Source organism: Nanorana parkeri, unplaced genomic scaffold (genome assembly GCF_000935625.1).
Source record: "Nanorana parkeri isolate BGI_ZX_2015 unplaced genomic scaffold, ASM93562v1 scaffold179, whole genome shotgun sequence".
In the NCBI taxonomy this organism is placed as follows: domain Eukaryota; kingdom Metazoa; phylum Chordata; class Amphibia; order Anura; family Dicroglossidae; genus Nanorana; species Nanorana parkeri.
In genome coordinates this window covers 402770-417363 of record NW_017306447.1, presented here as the reverse complement: position 1 = coordinate 417363, position 14594 = coordinate 402770, and the positions used below count along the sequence as shown (strand labels likewise).

The 14594-nt window shown below is 42.0% G+C and overlaps 1 protein-coding gene across 1 annotated transcript in view; it reads right to left on the bottom strand.

Annotated features, from left to right (window-relative positions):
• The window catches only part of LOC108785793 (E3 ubiquitin-protein ligase RNF213-like), a 172391-nt gene extending 158311 nt beyond the window's left edge, over nucleotides 1-14080 (bottom strand). Inside the window, exons 1-5 of the mRNA XM_018554942.1 lie at nucleotides 14076-14080; nucleotides 13557-13641; nucleotides 10136-10300; nucleotides 9383-9505; nucleotides 6160-6343 (exon numbers count right to left, since the gene is read on the bottom strand). Coding sequence (XP_018410444.1) covers nucleotides 6160-6343; nucleotides 9383-9505; nucleotides 10136-10300; nucleotides 13557-13641; nucleotides 14076-14080 — 562 coding nt within the window. The remainder of the gene's footprint in view (nucleotides 1-6159; nucleotides 6344-9382; nucleotides 9506-10135; nucleotides 10301-13556; nucleotides 13642-14075) is intronic.
• Nucleotides 14081-14594: the final 514 nt, after the last annotated feature.

Genomic DNA, 14594 nt, shown 5'->3' with positions numbered 1-14594 from the left:
TCGCTGGCCTCTGCACTGTAAGTCACACCGCTGTCCTCTGCAATCTGCATCACACCCTGACCACTGCACTGTAGATCACACTGCTGACTTCTGCACTGTAGATCACACCGTAGACCTCTGCACTGTAAGTCACACAGCTGCACTCTGCATCACACTGCTGACCTCTGCGTCACACCACTGACCTCTTCACTGTAAGTCACACCTAGTCACGGTCTAAGTCACACCTCTGACCTCTGCACTGTAAGTCACACCACTGACTTCTGCACTCTGCATCACACTGCTGATCTCTGCGTCACACCGGTGACATCTGCACTCTGCATCACACTGCTGACCTCTGCGTCACACTGCTGACCTAAGCACTGTGCGTCACAACGCTGCACTCTGCGGCACACCACTGACCCCTGCACTATAAATCACACCGCTGACCTCATCGTCACACTGCTGTACTCTGCATCACACCGCTGATCTCTGCACTCTGCGTTGCACCTCTGACTTCTGCGTTGATTTGGCTGTGTTAGGTCCTGCGCACCAGCCTTCTGGGGAACCCCGCGGTGCCTTCTTACAGGGCTTCCACTGGCTGACTATCTTTCCCTCCTGAGACCCTTTGCCCGAGACTTCAGGCTGGCACCCAGGAGCAGAGCAACAGCACAAAGTATGTACCAAATTCATATACTATTATTCTGCAGTGCTGTGTAATGTTTTGCTGGGATTTTTAGTCCTCTATAGCTGATGGTATTATTCTGCATTAGAGTGTAAGCTCCTCTGTATAGAGACTGATGTGACTTCTCTGTATAGCACTGCGGTATATGTCAGAGCTTTATAAATGTATAATAATAGTGTGTGACTGTGCGGGGGAAATTAGAGTGTTAGCTACTTTAGTGCAGAGAATGCCATGGGGGTTGGGGGGCCAGTGAGATCCGATTCTCTATAGCAATATGTCTGTGAAGGTTCTCATTCATCCAGGTCATGGAATAGCTGTAAAAAATAAGTCAAGGCAACTGGACTTGCTGTATTTTTCTTGAAGACGTTTCACAGCTCATCCAACCAGCTTTCTAAATTCAGAAATTTCTGAATTGCGAAAGCTGGTTGGATGACTAGTGAAACGTCCTCAAGTAAAATACAGCGAGTCCAGTTGCCTTGACTTATTTTTTACTGATATTCTCTATAGCCAGCTTCCTACATTGTTGCAAGGTTTGTGTATTGGTTGCAGCAAGGCTTGTGTGTCAGCTGTAGCCCTCCGGTACTTACTAGTGGCCGGCCCTAGAAACTAAGGGTCTGTGCGTTATTGAGGACGCACTAGAGGTGCACAGCCTAAGAAGGGCCAGGTCTTCTACAGAGCCTCTAATGGTAAGGATGATTCTGCGGCCGAACACTTTCCAGGTTGCGGCCCTCTAGCGCACCCACACAGACTTAAAGGGCTAGTGGTTACAAAAACAGGAAGGTAAGTAACCTGAAACCAAGAGGAAGAGGAAGATAGGAACTGTGGCAGACAAGAAGAGAGACACAAGCAAAGGTGCAAAACGCACAGCACGGGATACAAAGAAGAGGGTAGCAGTGCCAGGACTTAGGACACAGTGACACACAGGAAAGGTGAGTAGCATAGAGACACACTAGGAGCACTAAGGTACAAAGTCCAAATTAATACATAAGATGTGCATTGCACATGCATACAAAGAGATACAGGATACACAGAAGATTAAAACACAAAGTGCAAGTCAAAGAGGTAAATGCATACAGGGAGTTTGCGGAACAAGTAGGTATAGAACACAAAAACAAGACAAGAGTGAAGCGCTGAAGTACAGGGGTAAATGCATAGTGCAAAGGTGGAGGATACACTGGAGAGGTTAGTGTAGAGAAATAAAGTACACTGGAGAAAGTAAGGTTGGAGTACAAATAATGCAAGTAGATAGGAGAAGTAGGTGGAGTGAACAGGAATAAAGTACAAAAGAGAAAGTGAGGCAGAAGTACAGAGAAGTACAGATAAGTACAGAGGGTAGCTAGGAGAATGCAGACACACAATGGTAAGGCAATGAAGGCAGTATAGAGAGACTGACAGCACACTGGTGAAAGCAACTGAAGGTGTGCTGCAATATTCAAAGGTACACACTAGATATAGACAATAACAGAAATACTCAGGCCCAGATTCCCCACAAGGCCACCGAGGCCCGGCCTCGGGGCGGCAGGGCACTGAGGGGTGGCAGCGGTGTCCTTGTGGGAAAGTTCCGGGCGCCGGGTGGTAAGTTGCCCTCGCTACATTTAGTCCTGCTTTGCACAAGCAGGACTAAATGTAGAGTGAAGGAAGCCGATTGTTCGCTTACATGTGAACTCGGCGATGTTGCCGAGATCACATTTAAAAAGTCTGCAGCCCCTCCCAGCTGCACTTACCTCTCTCCTCTGGTTCCGTCCTCCGGGCTCCGTTGCCGAGTCTCTCCTCACTGCAGTAAGCAGAGCGGCAGGGTTAAAACTAACCCTGCGGCTCCATGTAGACAGTGAGAGGGAAGAGCTATACTCTTCCTCTCTCAACTGTCGCAGGAGTTCCAGCACAAAAAAATAAGAAAATAATTATAAAAAATAAACAATAATAAGGTAAATGTCTGGCCTTGGGGCGGCAGGGAGAGTAAATCCGGCCCTGCAAATACTGAAAACAAAGCAGGGGATTAAGTCAACAGGGAAACCAGCTGGGTACAGTGAAGCCAAAGATGCAGGGAATCCAAGTTAAGAGCATGGAATGAAGATCACAAGGATCGCTAGAAAAACAAGGGGTCTGGCACAATGAATGTGACTTGTTCCTCGAACCAAGAACAACAAGTGAGGTAGTGCTAAAAAGGTAAGAAGGAGTACAGATTAGCTGCAGCCTTGTGAAACACCATAGGCTGAGTGCAGAGCACCAGGGACCAAAGGCAAAATCCAGCACGGTTTCCTGGATATTGTGAAATCTTCTTTGTAATGTTAGGAGGGGTTGTGAAGGCTTTGTTCATTATCTTTTGTATAGTAGATCTGAACAATGCCTGTCCTAACCAAGGGTTAAAAGATTACAACCCTGGCTTCTGAATTTAAATATTAATGATGTTAGTGGGAGCAACACAATCTGCAAATTTCAGTCCTAAGTCTTACTCTTAGGACAGATCACTGTGCAGGTGCTGAGAAAAAACAGGAATCATCATGCTGCAACAAAACATGTAAAAAGGTAAGTATTTTTTTTAATTATTTTTCGTTATGCTGTGTGAATGGGGACACTTCACAAACATATAGGGGGCTTTTCTCAAATTTGACTGCAAATGTGGAAATACACTTTAAGGCTCTGAGCACCCTATCCTCTAAGCCCCAGCCTCATCTGTCATTCCTCCATTCACATAGTTACGTATTAGGTATGGTAGGAACAAAAGACACAGGTCCATCCAGTTCAACCTATGTGTATGGGTGTCAGATAAAGTTATCTATTCTAAGAGTATATCTATCCCTAAATGTTGTGCTCATCGACTAGAGGTTTTTTTTTTTAATTTTGGCAATGCTTCCACTTGTTATCTGGAGAAGGGTGTTCCACATTTTTGTTGCAGTGACCTAAAGTAGCCACAATTCCAGATGAAACCTCCTTTCCTCTAATCTTAAACTATGTGCACATGTCTTCTTCACCACTGATTAATTTGTAGATAGCGTTTATGTCTTCTCTTAAGCACCTTCTCTCTAAGGTAAATACGTTTAGACTGCTTATTAGTTGTTCATAGCTGAGGCCCTTTATCCCCCTTACTGAAGCGGAAGTAAAGTCAATAAAATAGCTGGACATTTTTGGCAGAAGAGACATGCAAAGTCTCTTCTGCCAAAAAAATTATATTTTTCTCTCCCCCAGGGATATTTAATTTTATGTGTTCAATGTATGGTACAGTGTACACACTTCGCCAGTTCATGGAATCTCTAAGATGCTGTGAATGGTCCAGGTGCCAGGGGGACAGAGCTGAGGCCGGAAGATCAAGCGTGGAGATGAGCACATTTGTAAGGTAAGTGTGCCCTAATGTGCAAGTATGCTGCCTACAGCTTGTCTGCTGCTGAGGGAATCACTTCTAAAGAGAACCCTAAGATTTGCTCAGATAATTATAATAAAACCGCATTGCTTCATTTAGGAATGAGTCTGAGAGAGGACATGGTAAAGCTGTTTGTTAAGTGCAGAAAAAGTTATAAATATGCAGCAGTGTTTGCTAAAACCCTTACAGTGTATACAGATCTCCTAGGGCAATTGTGTTTTTCTAAACCAAAGTGGAGTTACAGTTTAAAGGAAAATGTTTGTAAAGATAAAAATTGGTAGAAGAAAAAACAACAGAGAAATATAGGGAATGAAAAGGTAAGATAACCAATTTATATTACAAGCATCATATTAACCACTTGAAGTCCGCTGTGTTAAACGCCCTTCCCATCCAGGCCATTTTTCAGTATTCAGCGCTGCGGTACTTTGACTGACATTTATTCTAATCATGCAACGCTGTACTGAAATAAATGTTATACTTTTTTGGGGGGACATGTAGAGCTTTCTTTTGGTGGTATTTAATTATCACTGGGGGGTTTATTTTTTGCTATATTAACCTCCCTGGCGGTATGATTATTTTGATTTTCGTAATTTTTTAAGCGCAATTTTTTTTTGGATTTTTTTCGTAATTTTTTTTTTCTACGTTTTTTCCGTTTTTTTTCTTCGAATTTCCCGCCGGTTCTGCCCCCATGCGACGAGTCAGCTCGCAAGGGACGGAACCCGGAAGACAGATGCCGGTGCCGGCCGGAGGACACCGCATGGCTCGAGGGACAAAGTAAGTAAATACTGTGGGATATTCCCGAGTGTAGCTCAGGGTATGGAGAAGTAACCCCGAGCTACACTCGGGAATACCGCCAAGGAGGTTAAGGAATAATTACCGGGAAAAAAACAAAAACCTTCCCCTAAATTAAATGATAAAACATTTATTATTACCCAATTTTTTGGTAAAATATAAAAGTCGGGGTCACATCGGGTAAATAGACACCAAACATGTCAAGCCTTAAAATTGTGCGCGCGTGTGAAATCTCAAAAAACTGCAATACCCAAAATTGGCCATAGGCGACGCTTTAAAAGCTTTTACGGCTCATCAGTTTAGTGTTATCAGTGATTGATGGCACTAAAATGATTGCTCTCACTCCGACGTTCGTGGTGATATGTAACATGTGTAGCGCAATTGTCATTTTCACATGCTGGCGCATCAAACGCGTATTTACGTTTATATGTGCGTAAACATGGGGGGGGGGGGACTTAAACATTTGGGGGGGGGGGTTACTTTCTTTATATGTGACTTTTATTTATTTTTGTACTTTTTTTTTTACACTTATTGTTATTGCTATCACATAGGGGGATAGCAATCCCCCTAAATAATAGCAAAGGCACACTGACAGGTCCTCTTTATGGAGACATTAGGGGTCTCTAAGACCCCTAATGTCACCTGGGGACCCCAAAAGAAGCTGATGAAGCAGAGATCTGCTTCATCAGCTTCTTCTTTCTGGCTATAGCAGCCAGATGACTGACAGGTGAATGCTGAAGTGATGTATTACACATTACTTCCACATTCACAGTACGGAGGGAGATCAGCAAGGAGGAAGATGCTGATCTCCCTCCCATCTTACCTACTGACGTCCTCCCGATCCGGTTCCCGGCCGCAGATGGGGTAGCGGATCCCAGTATTGAAGGTGAGGAGTCAGGAGGGGGTGGCACTCGTGGTGGCTGCGGCACTCGAGGAGGGGGGTGCGCAGCCAGCAAGCACATACATACGATCGGTAGGCTATAGAGCCGCCGATTGTATGCATGTGAAACAGCCGGTAACGGCTGTAAAAAACGGGTGGGTTTTTTCTGCCTGTGCGCTAGAGCTAGGGGGCGCGCGCAAGCAGAAAAAAAAAGCCGTCTCATGACGGCAACCGGCAAATGTGAGTCTGCCGTCCGTCCGTTTTTTCACAAAGGGCGGACGGCAACAGGTTAAGGATGTAAACAATGCGGTAGGCCACGACATTGAGGTAATTATGCATTTGGGGAGATGAAGGGTAGGGTACTCTACATCATGAAGCGGAGGATGGGGGGGGCAAAAAGGTGCTTCGATTGAAAGTGAACTTGCCCTTTAACTCAAAAGTTCATATTTGTAGCAGAGTTACACTTACCATAAAGTTTAAATATGTATGTTGCATCTGTCCACATTAGCAAGTGCTGTAAAATTGCATCACTCTCTTTAACATAGTTTCCTTGGTTATCCTTTGGCCATGAATTTTCTATAACACTTGACACCAAACGTCCAAAATTTTCCAGATTGTAAGAACTTAACTTGCTAAGAATATTGGTCTCTGACTATATGAAAAGAAAAATGTACAGTATATGGCAAGGTTAAAATTAGTTTAGTTCCTACTCTGTCCTTAAATTACCTCTACTTATGCAAGTCAACAAAAATATATACTGTAAATAATCACCTCCCACAGCTGCCTTGTAAACAGTGATAGGCTGTTGTGTACAATGTTAGACAACCACTTACATACATTAGTTAGCAAAGAAAAATAGTGCTACAACACTAGATTTGGCCACCAGGCAGTGTATATAAAATATGAAATTGCTACCACGTGTTCCAGTAGTTCTTTTTTGCAAGACTGGTTTCCCTTAAGCCTTTCGCTGCCACTGACATAAGGCTTACGGCGGAACACAACTGTTTCCAGCTGGCCACCTCAGTAAGCCTTACATCGGTGGCTTTCTCCCTTCTGCTATAAGCTCACGGACGCTTTAGCGACCATGAACTTATATCAGAATGGTTCCCCGTACGGTTTAAAATAATAGCTGTCATCAGTGGCTAAAAACCCGCTGATGACAGCTGTTAACCAAAAATCCGGGCGACCCCCAGCCTCTGCCGCCCTCTCCATGCTTCTCCTCAGATCCCTGCTGCTCTCCCCCCGTCTGTATAGGCTGAGGCAGCGGGGATCCAAGGAGAAAATGACATCTGAACTCGGCGGGTAGAATAGGGAGCCTCTTTTCAGGATGGCCGAGCGGCTAGAGAGCAGCGCTCGGCGAGTAGGGAAGAGAAAGAGAGACGCTGTCATCCTGTCAGTTTCAGGATCCCCTGTGCAGAGCAAAGACTGGAGTGATCAGTCAATATTTATTGACTACTAAGTGTCACAACATCACAGGCAACATTTCGGTGTTTTGATTGGTTTATTGGTTTGCACTTCCTTGTATATAATTTACACATGATTTTTCTGCCGTTCACACTCTGTTTTGCCCGACGAACCATGCGGTTCCAAAATATCGCCTGTGATGATGTGACACTTAGTAGTCAATAAATATTGCCTTTTATTTACGTTGGAGTGCTAGTGACTTTTCTTCACCTGGATACATAGTACTATGTGCCCCAAGTTATGAATGAACAGGAAGTGCTTTACATCACTTCTTGTTCATTCATGAATTTCTGAATGGGTAGTAGCACTCACTACAGATCACTAACTTACCCATTTATAACTGGTTGATACTAAATATTTGAATATCACCATTTCTGAATAAATGGGGAGCCTCTGTACTGACTATACTGGCTATAAATGACTCCTATGGTGCATCTAAAACTAAATGCACTGTGAAGACCCAAAGATGTACTCAAACTATATATTGCATTGCAGCCACTTGGACCAGGAAATTACATACCCAACTGTTTGGGACCTTAATGTTGGTACAGAGGATGGATATCTTTCAACAAGAAGAGGTATTGGTGAATAGTTGGGTGCAAATGAGTAGACTGCCTACTCAAACATATAGGTGAACTTCTATCCCACTATACTACTTTAATGGAGGACTACAAGGTTATGGTTCAATAAGTGTGTCCTCTGTACTACATCAGATGGATTTTATAGGACTGAAGTGACCTCATAAGCTTCATTGAATTTGGGTCTCCACATTGCATTTAGTTTTAGATGCACCATAGGAGCCATTTATAGCCCCAATAAGAAAATAGTAAATTTGACAACCAACCTTGTAGTTATCAATTGAATCCAGGCATGTGGGTGGTATCTGTTCCTTCTTCCCTGGATTTCTTCCTAACACATTCATCAATATATAGAAAGTTTAAATTATGTCCCAAAGAGATCAGACAGGGGTTATCCAACAGACTCTAGGGCTACTAGTTGCCCCTCTTTTCTCCAATAAAGCATAAGATATCCGCCCATCCTTTTCTCTAACTCTTGACATTGGTTTCTTCAATAAACTAACTGCCCATACAACACCATCAACATTATGACAGTGTATTTATTCACAACTGTCTTTATGTTGAATACAATTTTTCATATATTAATATTCAATTAATATTATTGCATATATAATATTCTATAATCAAGTTTAATTAATTGTTTCTATAGTCTTGTTTTATATGTAGGTTATCCATTTGCAAACCTGTGAAAGGCTACTGCCAGAGTTTTTTATTATTATTTTTATTTTCGCTTTTATATTTGAGATAATTCGGTTAGATCAATGTCCAATCCTATGATCTTATGGTTGTGCCCTGTTGAAAGCCCTCTATGTTGCCCCATTTCTAGGTCCACCTTCCCCTTGTGCGTTTCTGCTAGATAGTTGCTTAGAACGGCCATATGGCCATTCAGATCACCAACGAGCTAATAAGAGTCCTGTAAGTAAAGAATGACAGGCAGGGGGTTCTCTGACAGTTAAAGGATGGCTCAATCAGAGCTGCGGTCGTGTGGACGTAGAGAACAATACAAGCTGATAAGCCAACCAACCAGCAAACACCACATCAGTGGAGAGATGTGCCCTGATTGGCTAGATTTCAATCTTAAACACAAGTCTCTGGCAGGGCTGAAATCAAGGTTCAGACAAAGGGGGCGTGCCCCTGAAATGCTTTAACCATTGAGACACAGCGGTGAGGGAAGTCAAGAGAGACTGACGACAGCAGTGTGTCTGACTAAAAGGGATTCTCCTCTTAGCGGTCCCATGGTGACAGCAGTCCATGCACATTACTGCGCTTTGTTCAATGTACACTTGGAAGTAAATTTTTAACATTGTGTTTATTCTTTAATAAATGATCCTTCACATGGAGGTGACGCTATGTGTTGTTTTCTGCAGGAGCAGGTAGTAAGTCTAATAGTTCTGCATTGAAAGGGAGAAAATACAAGTAAACAAAAATGTAGAGTAACCCAGGACAGGTAAAGTTGAATGCTTAAAACAATTCAAGAGTGAAGATTCAGCTAATTATACAAGCCCAATGGTGACTGGTTTCCACTCAGGTAACCTTTACAATAATACCTTGTAGTTAAGAAAGTAGACTAGTGTCCCATTAATGCTATCTAGCCATACATATCTTTAAGAAATACACCTTGGTGTGATTTTCTTCATGCTGGACTTTACCTGGCAAGCCAAATGCACTGCTTCAATTGCACAGTCTTCAAAGCATTTCTTAATGGATGGGTGAAGATCTTTAAATGCATTCAGTTCTTTACAATACAGAGAAATTTGATTAATTGCTTCTTCCTATGACAAAAATAAAAATAAGAATGGTGTATTGGTATCCTTTCTATGGCATTTTTAAAGCATTAAAAAAATAAAAAACAGTGGGACTCAATATACTTTTAAATATTCACAACATCCATACTGCAATGGCAGAACTCCAGGCAGATTTAGTAACAAAAACATTTAATCCAGTTAAGCATTCATTATAAATTGATTAAATATGCTGTTACATAGAATTGCATATTTACCCAAATCTGTCAGCATGTTGGTGAAAGGAGGAGGGAGGAACCAGGGAAGACAAATAGAAGTAGGTTAAATTTGAGCTTTAAATGTACCTGTTTAATTTTCCTGAGTAAAATTGGCACAAGAGCATTCTTCCACCTCTGAGTTGCATTCTCGCCGGCATTAAGGATCAGATGCCACGCCTAGATCAAACAGTGCATGTTTTGAATAATAAGAAAACATATTTATAAAATGCAACTGACACATATTCTAACATGGCATACTTATTATTAAAAAGTTGTGTCAAATATTGATGCTTTATTGACATCTCCTTTTGTACTTTACTAATTATTACTAACATTACTAAAAATGACTAAACACTGTTCAACCTTGTACAAAACAATCAGTCAAGTATACAAAAACATTTACCCAGAGTTCTGAATGCAAACTAGGCTTTTCATACACATTCAAATTAAATTTATGTCCATAGACATCTTCCAGCCATTTTTTTGTCAACCACAATGCTTCTTCCAAAACCTTCTCCAGATCAGATAGTTGTGAGTTAGATTCTGACGTATTATCTGTTTGATGTTGCTAAGAGAAATTAAAACAAATACTTAAGCAAAGCAAGGCATGCCTGCACAATACTAATGTTAAAATGCTAATATTATCCATTAAATAAATCGGCAAAACTTCAGGATCAAATCTAATGTCTCTAGATTCTAATACTGGTAAGATACTTGTCTCTGCACTCATTACTAACAGCTGCAGAGGACTATAGGTAAGAGTGCAACACTAGCAGTGACAGAAGTGTATTGTACTGCAGGATAGTCATATCTGTGTTGTTTGGCTACCCACAAGTTTTTCTTCTCATGAAAAAAAAAACAGTTATTTTGCAAAATGAATATGCAACAAAAAAATATATATATCGATCCGACGTCCGCGTCATCCCATCCAGGTGAGTAATACTCGGGGTGCCACTCTCAGCGAATGGATATATATACTTTATGTATTTTTTATGTATAGGGAGTTTGTTTTGATACAATTGTATTGGGTTTACATTATATAGCCAGGACAGATGCACACAGCACCCACTTAAAGCTCAACTGACCATTCATTTAAATCGGCTTAATACATTCCAAGTGCATCAAAACAAAAAGGTATGCAAAGCCTTATTGTTTGATTTGTTTGGAAAGTATACAAAACCTGAGTAAAAAAACATGTTTCCAGCCAGCATGCTGTTTCCAAGGACCCTTTCCCTTGGTGTGGAAGCAGTGGTCTCTCTAAAGAGTTCCCATATGACTCCTGCTGAGCAGTGGCGTAACAACCGGGGGCAGGGGGGGCACTTGCCCCGGGCGCAGGACTGAGGGGGGGCGCTGTCACGACACCCGCTAAACAAAGCCCCTGGCTCCCTCTCTCTGCCACATTCACCCGGCTGTCATCGGGCGGCCGCTCGCTCCTCCGAGGCCACTGTTTGCTGTTTGCAGAGCAAAAGGTGTGGCTCTTCAGGGGATATGTCAGAACACTGCCAAGACAGCACATTGGTAGGCTGTGGTTGCTCTCTAAAGAAAAGAAACTCACTTTCCACACTTTTTGTTTTGATACACCTGGAACATATTTAGCAGATTTGAACTGAAAGTTCAGCAGGGCTTTAATGACTTTATTAGACAGTATTCTTAGAATGTACTTATTGTTATTCAGGATTTATATAGCCCCAACAGTTTGCGCAGCGCTTTACAATACAAGGAAAACATTACAGCTACCATACAATTCAAGGCAAGATGGTAAGGGAGGCCCTTCCCCTAAGCGCTTACAATCTAGATATTTTCAGTCTGTACTCACCGGTAAACCTGAGATACGTAATAGTGTTAAGATTATTTTGGCCGAAAGAGCTGGGAGCTGATGTTGAATCTTCAATGATGGGGTACAGCAAATCATGTTGTGCAGGTCCAGGCTATTTTTGCAACACTTTTGTAATGCATCAGCATTGGGAGGCCTGCACATGACAAGGAATGGTAGAAACGTTTAGGAATGATTGAGGATAAAATATTCTCTATAAGAGTTAGAATCTAAAGAATATTAGATGTTTTAGCATCCAAATACCCACATGTCCACTCAAGTAGCTAGCATCTAGTATCCCTCAAAACGTATAATGGAGCCATTTGCAATCCTTCTCACTTAAGCTGGTCATACACCTATAAATTATCTGCAGATTTTCTACGGTCGGATTAAAAAAGTGCAACAGATTCTTCCATCTACACTAAACTGTGTGGATGGAAGAATCTCCCACTGGGCTAATCTTCAGTATCTTGCTAGTTGGCCCCGCTGGCTTTCAAAATATCTGAACAATCTGATTGGACGCAGGCATTCGTCAGGTGTTTTGAGAACCAGCGGAGCCGACTAGCAAGATACTGAATCTTGGCCAGCGGGAGATTCCTCCATTCACACATTTTAGCATAGATGGAGGAATTTGTTGCACTTTTTCCATCTGGCCATAGAAAATCTGCAGATAATCTATAGGTGCATGGCCAGCTTAACTCTCCAGGCAGATATAAAAGTCACAAATTAATGTTACTGTGTCTTCATGAATACATCATTACATGTATTTTTAAATGAAACCAGTGCATTTAGTACAGGGCTCTTGCAATCCCATGTACAGCAGAGATCAGACTAAGAGAAGGAGGAGCGGCACAAGGAGCCAGTCAGGTATGCTGCAATGTTCATGTGCTAACAATGAGTAAGCTCCAACTGGGGATCCAGCTGGAGCTTACAGAGAGATTCATTGCCACACAGCCCACTACATTCTGATACCAGTGAGGGTTGTAAGTCGAAATATTCTATAATATCAGCTTAATGATTAGTAATCAACTAGTATTTTCAAAGATTTTCTGAGAATACCAGTGTGAAACTTCAGATCTCTCTCAGTCCTGCTTACCTTTAAATTTCCTTGCGTAAAGCTTTTTAAAAAAAAGAAAACTTTAAAGTAATGTTAAAACTTTATTTGTTTATTATTATAAAGGCCAGACTAGATTGAACTGCCTTTTTCTTTTTTCTTTAAACGTTTTAATTTCCTCATTCTCTAGTTGTCCTCAAACCGCAAGCTCCCCCTCCTTGTGTGCGGATGTCTACATCTGCTAGCCGGTTGGTGATGAGACACCCATGCAATTCCCGAACCCAGCTATGTGTGACCATATACACACACAGCTTGCAGCAAGCCATGCTCCCCGCTCCTACAGTCTGCTCTGCTCCTCTGCCCGGAGTACCCTGATAAATGGCAATATTAGCATGACATACTGCTACTTATGGTAAAATTCTCTTTGCATTTTAATCTGCAGCCAGTGATGATTTTCTATGCCTGCTAAAAAAGAAATATCTGCTTGGCAAAATAATTCTGTGTAAAGGATTTTCCATAATGTCCCTCTTTCTAAGCATGTTATTGGCAAACTGCTTTTCCTAGAAGTCAACAAACAGCTTGAGGTCAAAGTACAGACACCCTCTGCAAAGCGAGTTTAAATTTCAAAGACCTCACGTATAAACCCTCATACAAACTTCTTTAAAATCTAGCTTCATTAAACTTTTTTTGTGGAACCACAACCCTTAGCCCTCCTATAAGGTTTTAACAGAAGTGACACTGCGATTTCTGACTGCATTAGGCATACAGGGTTAATAGAAATTCAGAGGGCAATGAAGCTACAATGCTAAAAGAGCCAGGCAAATGCTTCATACTACACGGGGCGGGAGGGGGGTCTGACTTCTGACTTCAGCCCTTCTATACTACAAACTTCACAGTTTAGTTCTCCTAATCAGCCCCCACAAAGCCCCTACCCCAGGCCCCATAACAGCCATGCACCTGCTTCAGAGCAAAAGCCTGAAATATGGTCTGCTGGATCCAATGATAGATGGTAGTGTTGGCATCTGAACTATCTTTACTAGAACTGCATGGAAGGACAGTGAATCAATCTTTCTGAAAGCATGTGAGAGAAGGACAATCTCTCTCTCTCTTTGGCCTGACCAAAGCTGATAAAAAGAAGAGAAGTACTATGTATTCATTTAAATGAAAGGAGGACTCAACCTAGGGCAGGCTGAGGCCTGGGTAATGCAAAACAAAAAGACAGCACCTTGTCCTCATGTATTACTGTTTATTAAAAATTAAAATGGAAATAGACATAAAAAACTACTCACATGGTAATAACCAGATGAAAGGTATAGGATAGATCCCACAAAAGCTACCTCGCTAGCTGACGCGTTTCGGGGGATATTTCCTCTTCCTCAGAGTTAACAAGTTATAAAATAGGATACAAATAAATAGAGTGGGTGAACACCATGTGATCACAAACCAACTCAATTGGATGCAGCTGATCACCCTCACCTCATCGATAGGAATTGAGCAGTGTGTAGTAGCAGTAGAAGGTGCTGATTTGATACAGTGGGTGAATAATTAACTAATCACTCACCTCCTACTTGATACACAACACCATAAGTTTTGAGACATTTGAATCCCCCACCAAGTTGGCTGCACACGTGGGCACGCCCGCAAAACAAAATTGGCCATATCCAGTAATCGAAGCTCTATATGATCGCCACACACATGTAGCAAGGAATGAGACACCGGAAGGCATAGTAGACCAGCCAATTGGAGATTGGGGTAAAGTAAAATTGATGGGTTAGTGTAAATAATAACATCTCTAGTTTATCACTAATCCACTCCCAGGCTGTACCACTTTATTTTCACATTTCTTCCAATTCCAGGTGTCTGTGTGTCTATCTTCCATGTAAAACCCAAAGACCTCGACTACTTTGGCAAAGAGAAGGGTTGACTGCTTGTATCCAGACAATGCAGAGAGATGTTCCCAATGCAGCTACACTTTACCCACCTCAAAATCCCCAT